Raw genomic sequence first — 21,036 nt, 5'->3', positions numbered from 1 at the left:
ATAGACAGATCTAATACTGGGCTGTTTTCAACTCACGACAGAAGGCAGCTGCTAAGAAAAAAAGATAGAAAGAAAGGATCAAGGCTGTGTTTAAAAAAGATTTTGATATTGCATTATAAATCACTCTAAATAATAATAAAGAGATCTTTAACAAGATCAGAGAATCACTCCAGCTATAATAAGAAATATCTGATTTCAGTGAAGATTCGGCTTATATACCCTTTCGCAGTAGTTTAATCTTTGAAGTAGCTGTAATTCTTGACTATGCTGCTGTTTCAGAGGCGAATAATATATCTATAAAAGCTAGTAATAATGATGACAAGCAGCAAATACTTATAATTCTGTGGTCTCTGAAAAAAAATGTGGCTTTACTGAGGGAAATATTCTTATCTGGACCTATAACTCCAAAGGTTTTACAAGTATAGGTCTTAAGTATTTTAGTCACGATATTCTGACAGATCCTGATACCAGAAAGTTCTATAAGACTTTACTTGTAAACAGCCAAGCTAAGATTATCTTTTGTATGGGCCTTAATCAGAGAAGCTTATACAAGCTATTATAAGGTTTTTGCGCCATACTCTGTTTTTATGCGGATTTGACTATCCACTCTATTATGATTCCTTACAGAATTATTACATTCATTGGTAAGTTCCATCAGTATACTGTAACTACTAACGAATATTATCATTGCTGTATGACACTTGTATCCTTATATATACAGTCAGACACCAAATCTAATCAATCACACTCCCTAGAGGAGAAACCGCGCAAACGAAGTTGGGTATATGAATAAAAAGCTTCACAAAACCACACACACCATCCTATGTCCGATCCATACGTACTGTTGTTGAATACAACCATTGTAACCGGTTAGACCAAATACAAACAATAAAGAAAAAAAAAATCTACTCCCAAGTTGAAATGAGGAGGATATAGCAAGCAGCCAGATGATAACTATGACCTCTTCTGAGCGGCACCCTTATGTCAGATTAACATCCTGGAATACGGAAACATCCCATATGCCTGTCATGTCGAATGGAAAGCCGTCCATCGTGCCGAATGTCCCGGAGATGCTCATCATGTCGTCGACAATATCGTTGTTCGTTTGTGTCTCTGGGAGGGCGATGGCGGCGGGATTCACTAATCGATGAGGGTGGGTGCTATCTGGTGGCTGGCCAAGATCTGTGAAAGTGGGCGGATGTTCAGCGCTGGTGGTGGCGCCGGTGCTGTTGTTCAGGCGGTTGAGGAGACGCTCGCAGTGATCGAGGCACATGTCGGCGACGTCCCAATCTTCTTCTTCGCGAACACGGCGGAGGATGGATCGGAAGGTTTCGACGTTGGCTAGGCAAGAGCGGGCCACTTCGGGGTCGGTGGTTTCGAGAGCGCAGCGGACGAGGAGGGTGGCGGTTGTGGTTAGGTGGAAAGCGCTGTCTGTAAAGTTGTTAGTGCCATCTCGGTTTCTTCGCCGGATCATGTAGGATATCTTGAGGATGCAGCATACATGGGAGCCAGAATTCCTGGAAGTTCTGTTTCCGGAGGGAGGAGATGAATTGCACGATTTCTTCGGCGGATCGCCGACATTCTGTTTGGAAGTAGCGGCGCGCCTCCGGGTTATCTGCTTCGGCGTTGTTGACCTCCTAGGCAAAGTTAGTAAAGAAGCGAATCCAATAGATAGGGTCCAATGGTACACACGTTGAGTTCGACACGGCTGACAAGCATCTTCACTGCAAGGAAGCCGAGCTGCAGACTGCTTGTCCCGGAGATGCGCTCCTCCGTGGTATTTGTGCTAATGGGGTTGCGAAGCCAGTCGGGGAGAGAGTCCTCCCACGCGTCGAGATCTGTGCGAATTTGTCGCACCTTCTTCGTCGTTTCGCGGTGGGCTCGAGACTGCAAGCCGTAGACAAGGGGTAATAGCTCGCCTAAGATCTCAGTGAGTCGGCACAGAGCAATGTGGCAATGCGCAGCTCGCACGCGCTCGGGGGTCCGAGAAGCCTGGGGAATCAGAACTTCAATCGTTGGAAGAGGAACATCGTATTGATTTTTCGCAATCTGAGGAGGCACGCCGTGACCAAAGCTCCCCCTGAGTGCATGTTAGTGAGACGCCAGATCCATTTATGGGCGTAAGTCAGATAGGCTTACCAGCGATCATGGATAACGACGCCCCACCAAAGCCGCATGCGGTGGTTCTTTTCGGGGCGGGACAGTTTCCAGTGGCTTGGATCGCGGTTCAGTCCGAGACAATGTGCAAGGGAAATCATGCGCCCGCAGCTGATGGCATTTCCTGTCATTGAGAAGATGGGCCGACCTGTAAGATCGATGAGGGCTGCACTGACTGTTGAGAGCCCAGGCGCCGAAAATTCCTCGTGGAGCGCAGCGACAGTCATATTGACCGCGTACCGGGCATCTGGCTTTGGGTGACAGGCCAGCTTAGGAGTGTGTTTCCAGTAGACTAGCGACATCGAATAGACCTGGCAGAGGAGCGAGGCTGGCGGGTCACCTGGGGACTCCGACAAGAACGCCTCCCAAAAACTTTCCCCATCAAAGATCGGAAATGCTGCATTGAACCGGTCGATGAATCTGAGAAGGAGAATTAGCATGGTGTCTCAAACTACCCCCGGAGTCCGTTCTACGGGAAAGCGTACAGTCTAACTAGGTCGCGCTTGAATGGGCCAAGGATCTGCTCGAGAATCTCCTTTTGATTCTCCCCGGGAGGAACTCCAACCCGCATACCCTGCCTCCGCCGGGATACAGTAGTGTAAAGAATGGGCTTCCGAGGATCGCTCGAGTAGACGTTGTATGGCTGGCTTTTTGGTTCGACCGATTTGCTGGTCCGTTCCGGCGGCATGTATCTCTCGATAACCTGGGCATCCTCGGCCACGACAGGGCCAACAATTAAGACCGACTCATTATGGGGGTCATCGACCCCTTGGCTCCTGGAATCACTTCTCCGACGGTCTAGGGCTGAGTCCGAATGTGCGACGCTGGAAGCGCGGCGGCGGCTGGGGTGCGACGGGGAATCGATTGCGTCTGGGGTATGCTTCCGTTTCTGTCCTAGCGACGAGACGCGCGTGTGATCTGGCACCCACGGTTTCGATTCATGGCCGTTAGTGAGTGGAGGATCATTATTGGCCTCTTCTTGATAGTGACAATCCGCTCCTTGAACGCGGCATAATAGGCATGATTGACCAGGGATGTCAACGGTGCATCGCGATTTGCGTTTCCTGCACAAGTCGCAGGCCCTAACCTTGTGTGACCGGTAGGGTCTGGCGCCAGCATTGAAACCTGGAGAGGCCAGCTTCGGTGTGGCAGTGGTGGGAGCTGTGGTTGGCGGCATGATGCGCCCCAATTGTGTCTTATGGTTGGCGCAAACCGAAGATCATAAGCGGTAGCGATGGCGATTGATTTCTTTTTTTTTTTTATCGGGCAGATATGACAGGTCAGAATCCCGGGCTAACACCGAGAGGTGGGTAGGATTTTAGAGCGGGAGGAGCTGCAAGATGATCGATCGGTGGTTTCAACAGTGATTTGTGCCTAGTCAAGTCATCCACACTCGTTGGACCCGGCTAGATCGCAAGGCCGAGGGAAAGCATTGAATCTCTCGGGACTGGGAGGGGAAAACGAGGGGAAAAAGAGAGAGGAGGGGAAAGAGAGGAGGATGGGATGCTAATCGCGACAAAGCGCTGATAAGTGCATAGTCATTGAGAAGAATAACCCCACACCGTTTGATTTGGAAAGATGATGGAAGAAGCAGGCAGCTCTGTCTGGCTGGAGGCCGAAGATCTCCTTGCGTTTCTGGAAGCGCGCGATCGAAAGAGGCCAGGAGAGAGATTAATTGCCGAAATTCTTGCTTGTCTTATCGGAATCTGCTAAAAGATCCCTGTGGGGGGAAAGGGCTGAGTCAGCCAGGGCGACCAACCACGTGCCCCCAATTGGTGTACGAGGACCTCCGCACGAGCACTAGTCCACTTTGGGAAGTGGTCCTCGAATGCCCGGATGATGGATGGATCAATAGTTCATCCATCTTCCTCCCCCATTTGATAGATACTTAGTACTTAGCCAAGCTCCATCAGCTGGGAGAATCTATTGAGCACTACCTTACTCCTTGCTATGGCAGTAGTGCTCTTTATGGTTCTCTCGATCGATTATGAATCGCAACAGGGACGAAGACTACAGGTCCACGGTTATTATATGATCGAGATCCTTTCGTATATTACGTCCCTATTGGCCGGTTGGATGCCGTGTAATTTATTCTTGAAGCTATTCCAAGATCTACTCAGTTGATCACTTTCTCGTCGCTGCGCATCATAATGATCCCACTTTTCCACGGTCGAAGAATCCGACTTGAAATGAATTAGGTTGGAATTGATGCAGCTCGTTACGAGAAGATACGAAGCACCTAGGTCCTCACTTCGAACGAACAAGCGGATAATGGGTATATACATGTGTTACGAATATGTTCAGGTAATCAATCAATCCACAACACCGGTGTCATCAGCCCAGCTCGGCTGGATACTGCGGCACACGGCCTCGTAATCCCGAAACTTTTGAGAATCGTCCGTCAGTCCTGGAGTAGTCCAGAACATGGTCCAATTCATATCCGATAATTTCCATGTCCCCTGAGAGCGCTCAAAGTACCACTTGTTCACCGGATTGTCCTTGCGGCTGCGCCAGCACACGCCATTCGGAAAACAAGAGCGCACCATTGCATTGAAGACGATATCGGCCACACCACCGGCACCTTGACTACGTTTCAGAACGGCAAACTTGTCCAGATAGGGAACCATGCGAGCTTGGCTCGCCTCACTTCCATCATCCTCTACGCCGGGAGGAAGCTCCCAGGTCAAGATGGCGCCTCCTTCATACTCCCCTGCAATGATGAGTCCGGCCAGGCGACCGTTGACTCGGTTGAGGTAGTCTTGTACGTCAAGTTTGCGGTTAAAGGAATCCTCGATGAGATGGACCAGTCGGGGCAGGTCGATCGAGGGATCATCGAGCCCCAGGCGCGGTCGATCTCTGGCCGTCCAAGGTGAAAGCCATGGATTCGGAATGATGGTCAGCGGCATGCCTCGCTTGACAAACGTGGTGTGGGAGGCCTGTGTAACAATCGAGTCCCCTCTGCCATTTAGGGCTGCACGTCGGCTTAGGGGCAAAGAAGACGAGAGCAAAGGCTTGTCGGTCAGAAGATTATGGATGAGCGGGTTCCTCTGTCGTCGGGTTCCAACAGCTGATACATCTGGACTAGCGCCTCCGGGGCTCTGTGCTGAATTTGCAACTTCGAGTGGGGAGGTGATGATACTAGACGATGCCGAGGGTAGCATCGCCAGTGCGGCTTGGCTTAGTCGCAGATTATTCAAGTGGCCCTCCACCATGCTTGTATCCAAGGTTAGGTCTGCCGAGTACGCTTTTTGACTAGGGGGCACTGGGACGACTTCCGTGTCGGCGAATTTGGAGAGAGGATTGCTATCAGCAATGGACGGTAAACCTTCCTCAGGAAGATTATTCTTTGCAGATGCTGCCGACTGCCACACCCGCAGCAACTCGTTCTCAATATCGTCGAATTCCTGTTCCATATTAATGAAAACATGGGATGTCTGAGGCCCACTGAAAGCAGGAATCCCGCCCAAGGGGTCCAGGAGGATGACTCGATCCAAAGACACTTCCTCCTGCAGGGCCGCGATCCGTTGGGCCGTCAGTATTGGGTCTTCATCAGGGTCAGGATTTGTTGCCAGTCCGGCCAGCTCTTTGGTGAGGGCCAGGATGGCATCGCTGGCCGAGACTGTCACTGCTCGAGGAACGTCTTCTGTGTAAGCAATGGGGGCCAAGACCACGACGTGACCATCGCGCAACGGCCCGAGCAGTACCTTCCGGGATAGGACTTTGGGCGCCTCAGGGTTTAGCGCAGAAACGGATAGGACAGAGTCGATGTGAGCTGATTTCGAGTCCGGCTGGGCATCCACAGCTGTTGAGATGCGATCTGCCTGCTCGGCCGCAATCCTCCGCAGTTTGTTAGGATCGCCTGCTGTGCCCGGGTCGACTACCACACAACAAGCCATTCCCAGACGATTCAGCTGCGAGAGGGTTTTGGCCACGCCGTTGACGGTCGAGTCATCGAGAAGCTGCGGAGTGGTTATCTTGACCAGGGCCAGGTGCAGGCGCTCGGACACATCTTGAAGGGGAGGTGTTGGAGTTGAGTCATGTCTGAAGACGGGGCTGTCATAGACCGATCGGGAGGCGCCATAGAATGAGGTTGAACTGGCACCCGACGACACTGGTGCTGTCGCTTCCGATACTCCGGATTGCTTGGCGGCCGGCTTCAGGGGAGTAGTTCCTTGGTGTTGAGCTTTAAGACGGGCCAAATAAGATTTGGCCTCACGCTTGGTTGAGGCGGAGTTCAACAAGCTGAGAAAGAATTCGCGGTCTAGGAGCTTCTCCTTGGCGCGGCGACCTAAACGATCCCAAGTTTTGCTGCTGGAGGAGAACTCGGCACTCTGCTGCACTTGCCGACCGGAAGCCGAGGAAAGACATCGACGCGGGGCACTGCCACTACTACTAGTACTACTACTGCTGACGGCGGTAGCGGCAGCAACACCACTGCGTTGCAGGTGTGTCGATGTAGTCGATCGCAGCCCGACCAAGGTCCTGGAGCTCATAGTTTCGGACCCGGAGATGACACTTTGAGGATGCGTCGGTCTGTAGCTGGAGAGGTGGCCATCGATCGACTGGGCTGAAAAGTCGCTAGGCGCCCACGTGACAGACACTAGGAGCTCCGATGGGGCCGCAACATGTCATAGGCAGCCACAGTCACGTGAATTGGGGGATGGCTATATAGTTTAGTAGCATTCATAGTGGAGAATGGATTACTTTCTAATTGATGTCTATCAGCGCGGTCTGCCAGTAGTAAGAAAATTATGCACTCTTCATGATTCATATAAGTCGTGTCACCAGCCCAAGGAGTGGCCATCCCAAAAGAAAGACAATTCATACCAAAATATTTGACAGATCCATGCTTACCCACCAATAAGTATCATCGGCCTGTTTTTCATATCTTTGAGCTCACCCATGCCAGCATGTTTTGCCTTCTTCCTCTTAACCGCTACTCCAATGAGATCCAGCAGCTCCTCTCTCCGGACAAGATCATCAGATTCCAGCTCCTCCATCCTGGCTTCACTAATGGGTTCCCCGTTGTTTCCCTTCCGAAGTATATCTCGCAAGGACACTTCGGCGTTACCGAACAAACAGACCTTCAGGTTCCCGTCACATGTAATGCGTAACCGGTTGCAGGTACCACAGAAGTTATGCGTCATGCTGGTGATGAAGCCAATCTGGCCTTTGAAGCCAGGAACCTGATAAGTTTTGCTTGTGTTGTTCTTGTGATCTGGCACCTTCTGGAGAGTGGGGTACTTCTCCTGGATGGTTGCCAGCATTTCTTGGTAAGAGACCATCTTACCCTGGCTCCATTTATTGCCATCAAAGGGCATGTACTCGATGAAGCGTATCTCAATGGGGTCATTCCGCCCTAACTCGATGAAAGGGATGATTTCCCGATCATTGATCCCCCGCATCACCACGCAGTTGATCTTTAGCTTGATCCCAGCCCCGGCTTTGTTTAATTCCACCACCCGGTCTATACTCCGCATCACCGCATCGAAACCCTTTCGTCGCGTCATAATCTGGAATTGAAAGGGATCCAACGTATCAAGGCTAAGGTTGATTCCAGTCAAGCCGGCATCAACCATGGCGTCCAGCTTCCGGTGTAGCGAGATGCCATTCGTTGTCAGACAAAGCTCACGAAGGCCATTGCGACGCAGTTCCCCGATCGACTGCATGAGGGGGATAATATCCTTGCGAACGGTAGGCTCACCGCCTGTCAAACGTATCTTGGTCACACCCTGCGAGACGAAGAGCGACGAGAGGTATATGATTTCGGGAGAGGTAAGGAGACGAGCCGGTGGAGATAATGGTACGCCTTCCTCAGGCATGCAGTAGAGACAGCGGAGATTGCATCGCTCGGTCACACTGATGCGGAGGTAGTCGTGCTGGCGGTTGAAGGTATCTGTCAGAAATTCCGAGAAGGGCTTCGCTGATTTTAGAGCAGCCCATCGTGGCGGCACGGAGTCGGTAGAGGGGGCCGGTGAGGATGGCCCATCTTCGGATCGGGTAGCTGTCGCTATGGCATTGGTGCTGTGATTACGGGGGTTCCAGATGGCTAATCTGGCGACGTGAGAAGCCGGCATAACTCGGCTTGGAATACTCATCTTCGCCGAGCTGGCGCAGGACCACAGTTTTGGCATCATGAAAGTAGTCAGGGTGGATTACCCGTTCTGAACCAAGCGTTAGATTGCTGAGTCAGGAGGAGAGTAAGAGAATCCTCTGCTCCTTGAAGAAGCTGGGTCAAGATGCCGTGTAGTACGGCGGGCATTAGCGGCCATCGAGTAAAAAGCATTCAAAGTCTCTTTGACTGCCAGAGTATCATCGATCAGGACTTCTGTGAGGGGGCGGGTCCAAGTCCCTGGCATCACGTGAGGCTGCTTATCGGCCTGGTTTGCCTCCCGTCCCTTGTTGGGCCTATCTGCGGAGTAGTGTTATTAATCATTATCATTATTAACTAACCAACTAGCACTTTTAATATTTGCGCGGACATGATGAAGACCAGATTGGGGCTCCCCATCGCTGATCTTCCGTCCAGCTCTGCATAAGGCCCCAAACAACGGGATGCATAATATGAAAGCCGCGCGTTGGATCTATACAAGATGCATCAGAACTAAATCCAGCCCAAAGTACGCATATGTATCTACCAAGTATAAGGGGGCCCGCATGAACCCTCACTGCGCGTACAACACGAACATACTGTCTACAAAGCAACCGCGACTTTTCTTAACATTTGCCCCTTTTACCTCGCAACACGCCGAAGAAAGGCAGAAGATTGCTTAGGAAAGCAAGTGGAGAAGCACCATATCATCACGTGAATCCTGCCACTCACATGCCGATATGATAAGCAGGGCGGTGGAGGCCAGAAAATCTCCCGCTATCTCCGCATTTCCCCAAATCCTTATGATCACCTCGAATCAGCTATTATTTGTATCGATCGACCGTCCCGTGTCGATATCCATGCTGCTTCCATGTCTTTAATACTCGGGCGCGTCCCGCGCTTTCTGTCAGTACGGCTGGCTACTGTCGGACATGCTAAACCGAAACAAAAAGCGACATCCCTGGTCCGACTGATCTCCCAAAACGCAGCTGCGTCATCGAGGAGCACTGAGGCTAAAGATCTTCCGTTGGCATATACCTGGCTAACAAGAACGCCGGGCCAAATTGTGAGAATTGCTATCTGCCTATGACAGTTCCCATTGACTAAGGGTTCCAAGAGACACCAGATGACGTCCTTTCGAGCGTATCCCCCATTCCAGACTTTCTCTCGTTAAACTACGTACCTGTCCTCCTAGTCACTTCTGCATTCGCCCACTGGATTGATGTGTCATCGAACCGCTTTCTGGAACAATTGATCAACTCTTTATATCCATCTACACCCAACCGCGAATCGTCTGGACCTCTCCATGCCATTGTTGCCGTGGTCGATAAGCTACCCGACCTCCGCGCCAGGCTCGAAGGGCTTGTCGACAGCAAAACTTCATCTGACTCTGATGGAGTTTCGTTCTTGCTGGTAAAGGCAGAAAATATACAGGGAACCATTGCTGTGCCTCGTCGTGTTCGGAGTATGGAAGCTGCAGAGTCCAGTCTGGTCTTTACACTTCAAAACGACACATACTCCGAGGCTTTGCAGAGGCCGACTCATGAACTCGGACTGCGTCTTGCCAATACAATATTCATCAACGGGAATGATAGCACTCTTTTTGGCACGCGCTGGACTTATACGCCTTCTCAGCAATATACCTTAGAGCAATCAGTGAATCTCTCGAATTGCACGGTGACCTCAGCGGTTGCTTCCGTCCAAAATTCATTTAATCTACCGCTCTATCCTGTTGGCCAACGAAGGAGAGTTATCTCAAGCATGGGAAATATCCTTCGTCAGTTGGCAAAACATCTGGATAGTCAATCAACGGAACCAATGCCAGCTTCATCTGAACTGGAAAAGGAACTGCCACGCTACATTGAGGAACACGGCATTGTTGACCGAAGGGTTTCTGTTTGGGCCCTGATTGAGAATTCCGAAAGGGGCTTTCAATTGGAAAACAACGCTAATATGCAGGAGAGCCTCGTAAAAGCAATCCGCGCAGGAGGCAAACTCCATCGGGTTATGAGTGGTGGCGGTGGATGGGGAAAGAAACAAGGCCTTCTATCTTTAGACCCTGAAACTACTTTTATTGAAACAGACAATAATCAGGGGCTCCTGGGCCTAGACGATATCTTCGCAGACCAGGAGACTCAAACGCTCTCAGATATATCTACCCCGCCGCCTGCGTTCTTTGAGATGCCACAACTGGATGAAAGTATGTCAAGTTTGTCTCAAGCTGCAGGACCGGGTGACTATATTCAATTTTTTGTTTCTGTGGAAACAGACCATGCCCCGAATCCTTCTTGTCAAGAGGGGAGCATCCGGTTTGATTTCGGCATCGTTGCTGATTCCGAGGCCATTCCCAGCTCTTCCGATGGCTCGGAGAAGGACCTGGGTGTTGTACCTCAGTTCTTTGGTGCGCTATCGGAGAAAGCGATCACTTATTCGCAGCCTGTGGTCGGACCAGAGGCCTCTAATTCCGTCAAATCAAGTGCTAAGTTTGATATTCCCGGGTGCCACGTGGCGTTGGTGGTGGAATGATTGGTTTGTGTGCAATATTACATGTATCATGGAAAATTCATCAAGCACAGGCACAGTACCCGATCTCCATGTCCATGGTCTCTTTAAATTCTACGGTCTCATCTTTCGAACCTGACTGTGTCTACGGACTTATAATTTACATATCCTAATTAGATCGCAAACATGACCATCTCCACCCATACATAGAGTCTCGATTCTGATCCACCATAAGAGTTATGTTCTTCCATAGGAGAAGTCAAGAACACACGCCCGATAGAACAAGACATACACCGGGGATCTACTGGTTTGCTTTTACAGTGCGCCAAAGCACTTCATGAAATCAATTACCTCACCATCGCTGTACGCTGGGCTGCGGTAACCTGCATCATCGATGTCCGGGAGGGATTGTGACTGATTTCTAAAGGCTGCCTGGTAGACGGAGGGTTCACGGATTCTATCCTACAAATTTTGAAATCGAACGTGGAACTGAAGGTCACCATCAAGATAACTGGGACTAATTTTTCAATCTCTGGACCAGAAAGGAGAATCGATTGATTCTGGAAAGACAAGCTGTAGGGGATAGTAGCGCACCCAGGTGAGAACTGAACAGCTGAATGGAAGCGCATGGAAAAGAGAGCCGGATTCCTGAGTCCAGCAGAGTCGCCACAGTGATGAGGGTTGTGAGAGAGCTACTTTTGCATGATCTAGATATTCCCCCGCCATTAGCTTGCAAATTTTGCTTTTGACATACATTCATGAGAAATCCATCAGCCCCTGAAGCCATCGTGTCGGCTCCGGTAATATAAATCACGTGATTTGATATCAGGCAGTGTCACGTGTCACAAAGTGTCCGATGACCTCATCGACGCCTCCCGACTACAGTTGATCCGCGTCGTCTGAAGTCGTCAAAACAATCGCCTAGTAGGTTTCATCTCATACAACGTATATGACGTGTAAGTATTCGGTACTTGGGTACGGCTGTCATAGCCCATAATATCGGGACTGCTGAAGCAGCATGGGTGTCCATGGGCTCTGGACGGTCGTACATCCTTGTGCACGGCCCATCAAATTGGAAACTCTCAATAAAAAGCGCCTGGCTGTCGATGCCTCGATATGGATTTACCAGTTTTTGAAGGCGGTACGCGACAAAGAAGGCAATGCCCTCCGGAACTCTCATATCGTGGGCTTCTTTCGCCGCATATGCAAACTACTCTACTTCGGAATCCAGCCGGTCTTCGTGTTTGATGGTGGCGCTCCGGTCCTCAAGCGCCAGACTATAGCAAACCGGAAGAAACGGCGCGAAGGTCGGCGAGAAGATGCCGTGCGGACCGCTGGAAAGCTGCTGGCTGTGCAGCTGCAAAGGTCTGCTGAGGAAGAGGCGGCTATCCGCCGGAGGGGGAGAGCGGAAAATGAAGAGGAGGTGCCGGACAACCCTGTTTATGTTGGTGATGCTTTCATAACCGAACAGGAAAAGAAGCAGACGCGGTCATTCAAGAAGAAAGACGCCTATCATCTGCCGGATTTACAAACCAGCCTCGAAGAGATAGGGGCCCCCAATGACCCTCGCATCATGTCACAGGAAGAATTGGAGGAATATGCGAGGCAGTTTCATCAAGGAGAAGATATCAATTTGTATGATTTCTCGAAAATTGACTTTGATAGCCCATTCTTCGTCAGTCTCCCGGCGACGGACCGGTACAATATCCTCAATGCGGCCAGACTCCGAAGCCGTCTCCGGATGGGGTACTCAAAGGAGCAACTAGACAGCATGTTTCCTAATAGAATGGCATTCTCGAAGTTTCAAATCGAGCGTGTAAAGGAGCGCAATGACTTAACCCAACGACTGATGAATATCAACGGCATGAATGGTGAAGATGCTCTGTACAAATCAGGACATCGTATTGCCGGAGAACGCGGGAAGGAGTATGTCTTGGTGAAGGATGATACCATTGAAGGGGGCTGGGTTTTGGGAGTTGTGGGAAACAAAGAAGGCCAGGAGGACAAACCTATCGATGTTGATCAGTATGGTCAGCAGCTGATATTCCCTGACAAAGAGGATAATTCGGATGACGATGATGGTGGCTTTGAAGATGTGCCTATCGAAGGATTGAACCGACTTCCTAAGCTGCCTTCCCTTCAGAAAGGGGTTTTCGACAAATTTAGCAGGAACCAGATGCGTGATAGCTTGGATACAGGAGGCCCCGAACTGCAGGAAGTCAACGATGACTCCCTTTTCGTGGAAGGTGGTCAGAACGAACTAGCGAAGCATAACCACCATACCACAGATACATTGTTCGATTCCACTGGAGATGATGATGACGAAACGCTTCAACGAGCGATCGCGATGTCTCTCCAATCTGGTGTTGGTGCCGATGCCGATACCAACGATGATGATCTACCTGAAATCCAGCTTAACCAGAACTTTATGCCTCCAACCATCCACGAGGCCCCCGCAGACCTTACGGATCATAGTGATGACGAAGGAATGGACTTTGTCGCCGCCTTAGCACAATCTAAGAGAGTAAAGAAAGCACCGCCCAAAGTGGCAGGTAACCCCTTCGATGGCCCGCTACCCTTTGAATCACTTAAACCGTTCAAAGCTGGAAAGTTAATCAACCGTGATAAATCAGCTGAACAAGAAGCTGGTGCAACAAAATCCGACAATGGATCAAGTAAGACGAAGGATATCCAGATACTGCCGCCGTGGTTCTCAGGGCCATCGCAAAGTGTCAAGGATGCTGAGTTCGTCAGTGATGAGGTTCAACATCGTCCTGTGATGAAGCCGCCTAGTGAGCAGGATGTACCAGATCACGTGTTCATCGTTGGCGATGAAGAAACGATGGGGGACCATGATTCAGGGGCTCCAAAAGGCTCAAAACCATTCATTGACTTGGAGCCGACTCCTCAATTGAACGGTGGTGGTCAAGAATCTCAAATCAAACTCGAGGTTGGACCACAAGTAACTCCTGTCGAAGCACAAGCGACTGAAACAAAGGATGCCGAAGCTTTGGAAGCACATACGGGAGATATCATTGCAGTGGATGCGTCCAATCCATCTATGACGGAGAAACACATCTCCATTGATGATGAAACAGATTTGAGGCACCCCGAAATGTCGCCATCGCCTGAGTTCGAGGATGTTGTCATACAGCAAGACAACATACCCACGGAGCCAACTACCCTAGATCAATCAGACCAAGTGGAAGAATATTATGATGACGACAATTTTTCAGATCCTGAAGACGAGCAATTACTCGAACAGCTTGCGGCTGAAGGGGAAGAGCATGTACGCTTTGCAGCGACACTAAACTCTACTTCTCACACCGAACTTCCATTTGACTACGAACAAGAGCTAAGACAGTTGCGGTCGCAGCAAAAGAAGGACCGCCGAGATGCAGACGAAGTGTCACAAGTCATGATTACTGAATGCCAGCAGTTGCTGAGGCTATTCGGTCTTCCATACGTCACGGCCCCTATGGAAGCTGAAGCCCAGTGTGCAGAACTGGTGTCACTTGGCCTTGTTGATGGTATCATCACCGATGATAGTGATGTATTTTTATTTGGAGGCACACGCGTCTACAAAAACATGTTCAATCAAAGCAAATTTGTGGAATGCTACCTCACAACTGACCTAGAGAAAGAGTACTCTCTGTTCCGCACCAAACTCATCAGGCTCGCCCATTTATTAGGGAGCGACTACACAGAAGGAATTCCCGGCATCGGACCTGTAACTGCTTTAGAGATCCTCACTGAATTTGGGACACTGGAAGAATTCCGTGATTGGTGGACGCAGGTGCAGACAGGACTCAATATGGGCAACGATAGCCATGCAGCATTCTACAAGAAGTTCAAAAAGCATGCTACAAAAATCTTCCTACCACCATCTTTCCCCGATCCCCGAGTCGATGCCGCGTATCTGGAACCAGAGGTGGATTCGGACCCGTCTCCCTTTCAGTGGGGAGTGCCCGACTTGCATGGTCTAAGGGACTTCCTTATGTCAACAATTGGCTGGAGTCAAGAACGCACTGATGAGGTGCTGGTACCCGTAATTCGCGATATGAACCGCAGAGAGCAGGAGGGCACACAATCGAATATTACTAGTTTCTTCAGCGGTCCGCAAGGAGCGGGTGCTTTTGCACCGCGTGTCCGCAGTGGTGGACAGACAAGGATGGAGAAAGCATTTAGTCGACTCCGGCAGCAAGCTGTATCTGTGGAACAGGCTGATTCAATTGGCATAGATAGTCACTTGCATGATCCAGCTGCAGATGGGTCATTGGAGAGCCCAGTACCATCAAATCTGGCGACAGGAAAGGAGACGCGCCCCAAAAGAGGGCGTCGTGGAGCACGAAATGCACCGGATGGGCAGGATGATATGGCGGAGAGGACTGCCACCAACAAAAAGCGTCGGACCCGCCGCCAAGTAGATAGTTGATCGCAGTGATGTCAGGACTATAATGATGCTTGACAAGTGGCTACACGCTGTTGCTACTGCTGTTGCTACTACTGAAAAATATATCGATGATAGTACGGCGGGTACCTAGTAATCTAAGGCCTTAGGAGTCTTTGAGTAGTATCGGTGTATTCTGTAGTTGCTTCGAGTCTTTCTAGCATTCAATATGCGAGAACAAGTGAACTCGTCTACTCCGAGTAGCGAGATATCCACCTGCAAGACCCCTGGATGGTGGGGCAACTTGGCCTGACCGACACGATCTATTCGTTGCCATGGATGACCGGAACTGTCAGAGTCGCTAGCTAGGTCAAGAGAAAGACTTTGCCTCGTAGAGAAAGGCACGCATTGCAGTAACCGAAGTACCACTATTATTGCCATGTAGATAGTGGGGATAGTCCCCGTTAGTAGAAGTGGGCCGGCTGGCCTTCCCCTTGGGTAGGTGTCGAGTGTCAGCAAGAAGAAAAAGCTTGTTACTCCGTACCCAACCCTGAATGTTCTGCTTGTCATGAAAATGCGAGAAAAAAGAAAAGAAAGATACCTTCACCAGCGCAAGCTGGGACTATAGGTCAAAATCAACCATATTCGGCTTGTATATAAGACTAGTTCAAGTGATCGATCTTTTAGGAAGCCAATTACACACGTTATCTGTCACGGTGTAACGAGCACTGCTCTATGCTACACAAATGGGGCTATTGCACAATCGATAGAACCTATATCCCAGCCACGGTAAGGTGGGTCGGATCTGATAGTCTTGTCTTCTAAGGTACCCTTCCGTAACCCGTTATAAGGTTTATTCAAGCTCGGCTATATCTCATATGCCACTCGTCTCATCACTCGGCTATCGTAGGGTCGGTAGATGGCAGCTTCCCCGTGCGTGAAGCTATCCCCATGATACGATAAGCCCTGCCGACCAGCTGATCCTCCGGCAAAACCTGCCGAATCGCGTCTAGTGGCTTGGCGATCGTCAATGGTGGACGATCTTGGGGATATGATTGGTGGGGAAGGGGGAGAACAGAGCCGGGCGGCGCCGCATCGAACTACCAAACCAAGTTAGCGTGGGCTGTCACGGGGTCGGTGTAGGACTTGCCTATTTGGGAACGAAGGGAGGGTGGCAGCATGAAAGAGAGGAAACCCAGATAAATATACCCTCTCACAGTCCGTCTCTCACCTTCATCTTCTTCATCATCATCATCAATCTTAACTGCCAGTTCCATCAAAGACCTCATCTGGTTGGTGTCCTCGCGACTCACCCGCGCTTTCCCTTCTCGACCTGTCCGTCTATCTCGGCTCCCATCAATAGATGGCGCTCTCTCTTTATCCCCTCCGTCGTCATTCTCACGCATATACTATTGCCCTTTCGCAACCTATTCGCAGAGCCAGTAGGAATTGAATGCACTTATCAAATACGTTTTTCGAATCATACATTTTAAACTCAATATCTTCCCCAATCCAAGCCCAATCCAATTACGAGAACAAAGCAAACAAACAAACCCAATATGGCCATCGAGATCCTTCCCCTCACAAAAGAGGACATCCCCTCGGCCGTAGCATGCATACAGAAAGCGTTCGCCGACGACCCGTACTTTCACTGGGTATTCAACAATAAATCCGGGGTAAGTAGCCCTCCGTTCGAGGACCTTCCATTCTCGGTTAGAGATACCAGGTACCTCGAACGATGTACAGATTGAGCTAGAGTTGTACATGTAGAATCCCGCTCCCTACTCTGCACTGTCAGTTCCAGCTCTACCATATAAATAAAACTAAACACAATTATGAACAGTTCAACATTCACCGCAACGCTGCCTCTCTTGCTGCACACTTCCTCTACGGCCTTTCCTGCAACGAGCCTATTTTCGTGGCCAAATACACCACCAACACCCCCAGAGACAAGATTCCCACCGATTCCTCCGTCGTCGGCGTCTGCTGGTGGTACAGCCCGCAACCCCCGTCCGAGCCTGTCCCCTGGTCCGTCTGGGCGCAAGACTGGATCCTCTCCTTCCGCCAGCTGTACAATAACATCCGATTCGGTGGCCGAGGTGGCCTTAATGTCCGTCGGTACTGGCTCTGGAAAGCCCGACAACAGGAGACTCACGACCGAGTTTGGACTGATCCCCGCGGCTACTACTTCTGTAATGTGATCGCGGTCGACTCCTCGATGCGAGGAATGGGGCTGGGTCGGAAATTGGTCGAGGTAGTTAGTCAACAAGCTGACCGAGAGGGCATGCCTTGCTACTTGGAAAGTTCCAAGGGGTTCCCGAACCTGATGATCTATGAGAAATTGGGGTTCGAGATGGTCAGTGAGATTGAGTGTGTGGATGGCAAGGATAAATGCAAGGTATGTGAGACTTTTCAGCTTTTGTTGGGTTTCTTATGTCGCCGTGTGGGTGAGCTAATGAGCACAGCTGTATTGTATGATCCGTCAGCCAAAGATAAAGGCGTAGATGGGATCGTAGATGTATGCCTTATTGTCCAAATAGCATGCAACATCCATGTCTACTACTACCATTTCTACAGTCACCTTCCATCTGCTTGGATGACTGGCTCCGAAGAAGTATACTTACCCTGAGCCAAGTTGGTACTTAGGAGTAAGATACATCATGGGAAATCACTCGATAGAAATGGTTCTTAATATGATCAGTTATAGTTTATCTTATCTGTCAAGTGTGGCTTCCGAACCAGGTCAACTTCAATTCAGATCGCGCAATTCTAGGATGCTCTCTAATAAGCATAAACACCACCCGCAATACGATGTTCGTATAATCGCAATAGGAAATTCTTGGCGGTGTTGTTAAATTTGCAAGAAAATGCGATATCCGCGGGTCATAACCCCCTGCGGTAATAAGACAAACTTCGTAAAGCCATTTCAACACAAGTGGCCCTTGTGGCGCAATCGGTAGCGCGTAAGACTTGCAAGTACTCCCGAGGACCTCTTTACAGCAAACACGTTACTATCTCCGCAGCTAGATTGAGATCTTAAGGCTGGTGGTGATCCCCACCAGGGGCTTTCTTTTTTTTTTTTTTTTTTTTTTTTTCTTCTTCTTCCCTTTCCCACCTCTTAACACAGTACAAGTTATATGCACTGTTTGCATTCTTTATTTCCTTTTTACCTCTTTCCATCGCGGGGGTGGCCTCTCTCAGATGCTTGTTCATCTAACCCCAACCACCAACCTGGTAAATGCAAGCCGACTCTGCCCCAAAGTAGAGCCGGATTATACGAGAACGCAGTAGGGAGTAGAACTTGTGCATACCTCCGACTACCTCTCAGTTCCAAAGAATCAACTAAACATTAAGATAACTAACCAACAATCAACATAAGTAATCTTATGGCTGTGAATAATACACTAGGGACTTAAGTTGCATTTCTTTATACTATGTACCTTGATAATTTATGAATCCCGATAAATATAAGTATTAATTCGTATAACCACGAAGCTAGCTTGCAGTTCTATTTACACCGACTAGAAGAGTGGATCAATGCATGGAATTACTGGCCGAGACATGATAGTGTTACTGACAGAGAATATTCTATATTGTTTCCTGTATGGTGGTGTAATGGTCCTATGGCTTGAGACCACTCCCAAGGCCAATATTAGGGCCATCTCTGATCCATCCCTGGGCGACCAGTTCCTCATCCATAAACTTAAAAGAAAGTCTTTTGTTGCTGCGGGGCTACCTTGAATCTCCACTACATCGTATCCATGCCGGAGTGTCGATTCCCGTTTTCGGGAAAGATTGCTTCTACGTACCAACCTGCCGTTCCTGAACAAAGAATGTGGATACAACCCAAAACGTCCAGCTTTTCTTTCTTAAGGTTTACCCATATAATCCTAAAATAGTGACCCATGATTACCAAGAAACTTCACGAGAAGGCGCAAGAAGTGTGCAGTTTGCGATATGCAAGATATTTCACCTTGTTCAATGTCTCCTCTCACTTTATAGATCATCTTCAACTGGCGCCAGTTCTCAGCATGATTCGGGGGAAATCCAGATTTACGAAATACATTGTCGCTGCATTCGCCAGTTATATTATTCTCACTCTTTTATTCAGTGGTACGGGGGAAAAGTATTGGAAACAGGACTGGGTGAAGATCGCGCGGTCCACGTTAGAGGATCGGGCGCTGGAGCATATTCAGAATGAGACGCTTGGGGTTTGTTCCGTTTTACATTTCCTGATGATGTCCGTTACGTATTTACTAACGGTTTTCGACAGTTTGAACACATTTACGCCATTGGGCTGAAAGAACGAACAGATAAGCGCGATTTCCTCAACCTCGCTGCGTCGATAGCCGGGTTTCGGGTCGAATGGGTAGACGGGGTACATCCAGAGGATATGAGTGAGAAGGCTCTGCTCAACGTACGCTGCTTTATGTCCGAGACCTCTGGCCATAGCTAACATCTCTTTTAGGATAATCTATTAGCACCATCCGAGATAGGATGCTGGCGCGCTCATATGAACGCTTTGAGCAAGTCAGTATGCTCCTTCGTCGATGCGAAAACCCTATCCTGATCTAAGCTGACATTATCATGATATAGTATGGTCCAAAATTCCTACTCAACAGCGCTTATCCTTGAAGACGACGCAGACTGGGACGTGAGCATTAGGCAGCAACTCCGCGAATTCGCTCGAGGCGTGCGCGCGTTAACCAGAAATGCTAATACGACCAAGAGCGCTCCATACGGCACCAACTGGGACATCCTCTGGGTGGGCGGATGCGCTTCATCTGCCGCTCCCAACGAGACGCAATTCTATGCCATCCCAAATGACCCAACTGTCCCCAGTGTCGATCACCGTGGTACGTGGGGCGGCCCCCTCGACTCATGGAAGGAGATTTATCCTGAGACGTCGACTCGTTTCATTTATCGGGCTGATATGGGCTGCTGCACCTATGGGTACGCGGTGACCAAGCGAGGCGCAGAGAGGATTCTAGCCGCCTTAGCAGTCGATCGGCTCGTGGCTGCAGTGGATAACTCTATGGCTGATATGTGTGGTGGTAAGGATGGCCGTTCGCAGATCGAGTGTTATGCGCCGTTCCCCAACATCATCGGCACGTATAAAGCGGCCGGTCTTGCGTCGAAGGATTCGGACATCCGTGAAGGCAGCGACGCGTGGCACGAGGCACAGGCCTGGAACCTCATGTACAGCACTCGACTGAATATTCATCGACTGGTGGCTGGTAGGGATACTGTTCATGCCCAGTATGATGAGGGTTTTCCTTGGTCGCGGCGCGTGTTGGATTGGAAGGAGTTCGAGTACCCGAGGGGTTATCTAGTTTCTTGAGCTTGTTGGTACATATTTGCTAGCGTGACTTATAGTAATTATATCCAAGAATGTATTGTCCCTTGTTTAACCCTTAGCTATGGCTTTTGTGCCTCCAATAGATAAGAAGAGCCTGGCCCAGGTCGCTCTTGCTGCGCAGTCCATGGAACCTGGCCCGTACAACACATCGATCTCTCTTCCAACCACAACGACCCTACAAATGAACGGAGAACCCCAAGCTCAATTCCCGCGAAATTCAGAGTCTAAGCATACAAAGTCTGGTCCCTGACGGAAACAGGAACCGCCACCCCTCTCCCAAGGTTTACAGGAGCAGTACAAACCCACATTCCAGTGCCCGCAACCATCCCTATCTTACTTCCGTTTCCGGCTTCGATCCAGGTTCCCCGCCCCCCTGGCGCACATCACGAGTACGAGAAGTAACTATAAAGTGTAACATTGAGGTTCCTTTCTGACCGATTCTTTTTTAAAATTATGTGCCCTTGGATACGGTAGAGCACACTCGCGCAAGTCTGGGTCGTGGGGCCTCATGATGTTTCAGTGCGTTCTTCTCTCTAG

At 49.7% G+C, this 21,036-nt stretch overlaps 7 protein-coding genes across 7 annotated transcripts; 3 read left to right on the top strand and 4 right to left on the bottom strand.

Moving 5' to 3' along the window:
• Nucleotides 1–659: 659 nt before the first annotated feature.
• Nucleotides 660–3,817, bottom strand: BO85DRAFT_480461 (putative C6 transcription factor). Its single transcript, XM_025663008.1, has 5 exons — nt 2,643–3,817; nt 2,140–2,577; nt 1,693–2,080; nt 1,502–1,637; nt 660–1,431 (listed from the first exon to the last, which is right to left on the bottom strand). Exons 1-5 carry the CDS (start codon nt 3,332–3,334, stop codon nt 980–982), a joined length of 2,106 nt encoding a protein of 701 aa, XP_025512478.1. The 5' UTR covers nt 3,335–3,817; the 3' UTR covers nt 660–979.
• A 652-nt stretch (nt 3,818–4,469) lies between these two features.
• Nucleotides 4,470–8,234, bottom strand: arg2 (acetyl-CoA:L-glutamate N-acetyltransferase; the record flags this gene model as incomplete). Its single annotated transcript, XM_025661834.1, has 2 exons — nt 4,470–6,735; nt 7,012–8,234. 2 exons carry the CDS (start codon nt 8,232–8,234, stop codon nt 4,470–4,472), a joined length of 3,489 nt encoding a protein of 1,162 aa, XP_025512477.1.
• Nucleotides 8,235–9,025: 791 nt separating this feature from the next.
• On the top strand, nt 9,026–10,936 carry BO85DRAFT_105220 (uncharacterized protein). Its single transcript, XM_025653817.1, has 2 exons — nt 9,026–9,314; nt 9,368–10,936. Exons 1-2 carry the CDS (start codon nt 9,120–9,122, stop codon nt 10,772–10,774), a joined length of 1,602 nt encoding a protein of 533 aa, XP_025512476.1. The 5' UTR covers nt 9,026–9,119; the 3' UTR covers nt 10,775–10,936.
• A 720-nt stretch (nt 10,937–11,656) lies between these two features.
• BO85DRAFT_427660 (ssDNA endodeoxyribonuclease RAD2) lies at nt 11,657–15,286 on the top strand. Its single transcript, XM_025658168.1, has one exon. It carries the CDS (start codon nt 11,769–11,771, stop codon nt 15,183–15,185), a length of 3,417 nt encoding a protein of 1,138 aa, XP_025512475.1. The 5' UTR covers nt 11,657–11,768; the 3' UTR covers nt 15,186–15,286.
• BO85DRAFT_105208 (uncharacterized protein) lies at nt 15,239–16,047 on the bottom strand. Its single transcript, XM_025653816.1, has one exon. It carries the CDS (start codon nt 15,708–15,710, stop codon nt 15,291–15,293), a length of 420 nt encoding a protein of 139 aa, XP_025512474.1. The 5' UTR covers nt 15,711–16,047; the 3' UTR covers nt 15,239–15,290.
• On the bottom strand, nt 16,034–16,816 carry BO85DRAFT_427658 (uncharacterized protein; the record flags this gene model as incomplete). Its single annotated transcript, XM_025658167.1, has 2 exons — nt 16,358–16,816; nt 16,034–16,240 (listed from the first exon to the last, which is right to left on the bottom strand). Exons 1-2 carry the CDS (start codon nt 16,544–16,546, stop codon nt 16,034–16,036), a joined length of 396 nt encoding a protein of 131 aa, XP_025512473.1. The 5' UTR covers nt 16,547–16,816.
• BO85DRAFT_471259 (LPS glycosyltransferase) lies at nt 16,365–20,542 on the top strand. The gene is made up of 6 exons (XM_025662462.1): nt 16,365–16,816; nt 16,984–17,538; nt 19,058–19,351; nt 19,414–19,557; nt 19,609–19,670; nt 19,737–20,542. Exons 1-6 carry the CDS (start codon nt 16,700–16,702, stop codon nt 20,479–20,481), a joined length of 1,917 nt encoding a protein of 638 aa, XP_025512472.1. The 5' UTR covers nt 16,365–16,699; the 3' UTR covers nt 20,482–20,542.
• The last annotated feature ends 494 nt before the right edge of the window (nt 20,543–21,036 follow it).

This window comes from Aspergillus piperis, assembly GCF_003184755.1.
Source record: "Aspergillus piperis CBS 112811 unplaced genomic scaffold BO85scaffold_19, whole genome shotgun sequence".
In the NCBI taxonomy this organism is placed as follows: domain Eukaryota; kingdom Fungi; phylum Ascomycota; class Eurotiomycetes; order Eurotiales; family Aspergillaceae; genus Aspergillus; species Aspergillus piperis.
The sequence above is the reverse complement of the archived record's forward strand: the minus strand, read 5'-3'. Positions and strand labels throughout refer to the sequence as shown.

What these genes read in the sequence shown, in the direction of transcription:
- BO85DRAFT_480461 (XM_025663008.1), bottom strand. Translation starts at nt 3,334, where the DNA reads ATGCCGCCAACCACAGCTCCCACCACTGCCACACCGAAGCTGGCCTCT. An exon ending in GTCGTTATCCATGATCGCTG is followed by an intron (nt 2,081 to 2,139) that starts GTAAGCCTATCT and finishes ACATGCACTCAG; the next exon opens with GGGGAGCTTTGGTCACGGCG. An exon ending in CCAGGAATTCTGGCTCCCAT is followed by an intron (nt 1,432 to 1,501) that starts GTATGCTGCATC and finishes ACAACTTTACAG; the next exon opens with ACAGCGCTTTCCACCTAACC.
- BO85DRAFT_105220 (XM_025653817.1), top strand. Translation starts at nt 9,120, where the DNA reads ATGTCTTTAATACTCGGGCGCGTCCCGCGCTTTCTGTCAGTACGGCTG. An exon ending in CAAGAACGCCGGGCCAAATT is followed by an intron (nt 9,315 to 9,367) that starts GTGAGAATTGCT and finishes GGGTTCCAAGAG; the next exon opens with ACACCAGATGACGTCCTTTC.
- BO85DRAFT_427660 (XM_025658168.1), top strand. Translation starts at nt 11,769, where the DNA reads ATGGGTGTCCATGGGCTCTGGACGGTCGTACATCCTTGTGCACGGCCC.
- BO85DRAFT_105208 (XM_025653816.1), bottom strand. Translation starts at nt 15,710, where the DNA reads ATGACAAGCAGAACATTCAGGGTTGGGTACGGAGTAACAAGCTTTTTC.
- BO85DRAFT_471259 (XM_025662462.1), top strand. Translation starts at nt 16,700, where the DNA reads ATGGCCATCGAGATCCTTCCCCTCACAAAAGAGGACATCCCCTCGGCC. An exon ending in TTCAGAATGAGACGCTTGGG is followed by an intron (nt 19,352 to 19,413) that starts GTTTGTTCCGTT and finishes GGTTTTCGACAG; the next exon opens with TTTGAACACATTTACGCCAT. An exon ending in CATATGAACGCTTTGAGCAA is followed by an intron (nt 19,671 to 19,736) that starts GTCAGTATGCTC and finishes ATCATGATATAG; the next exon opens with TATGGTCCAAAATTCCTACT.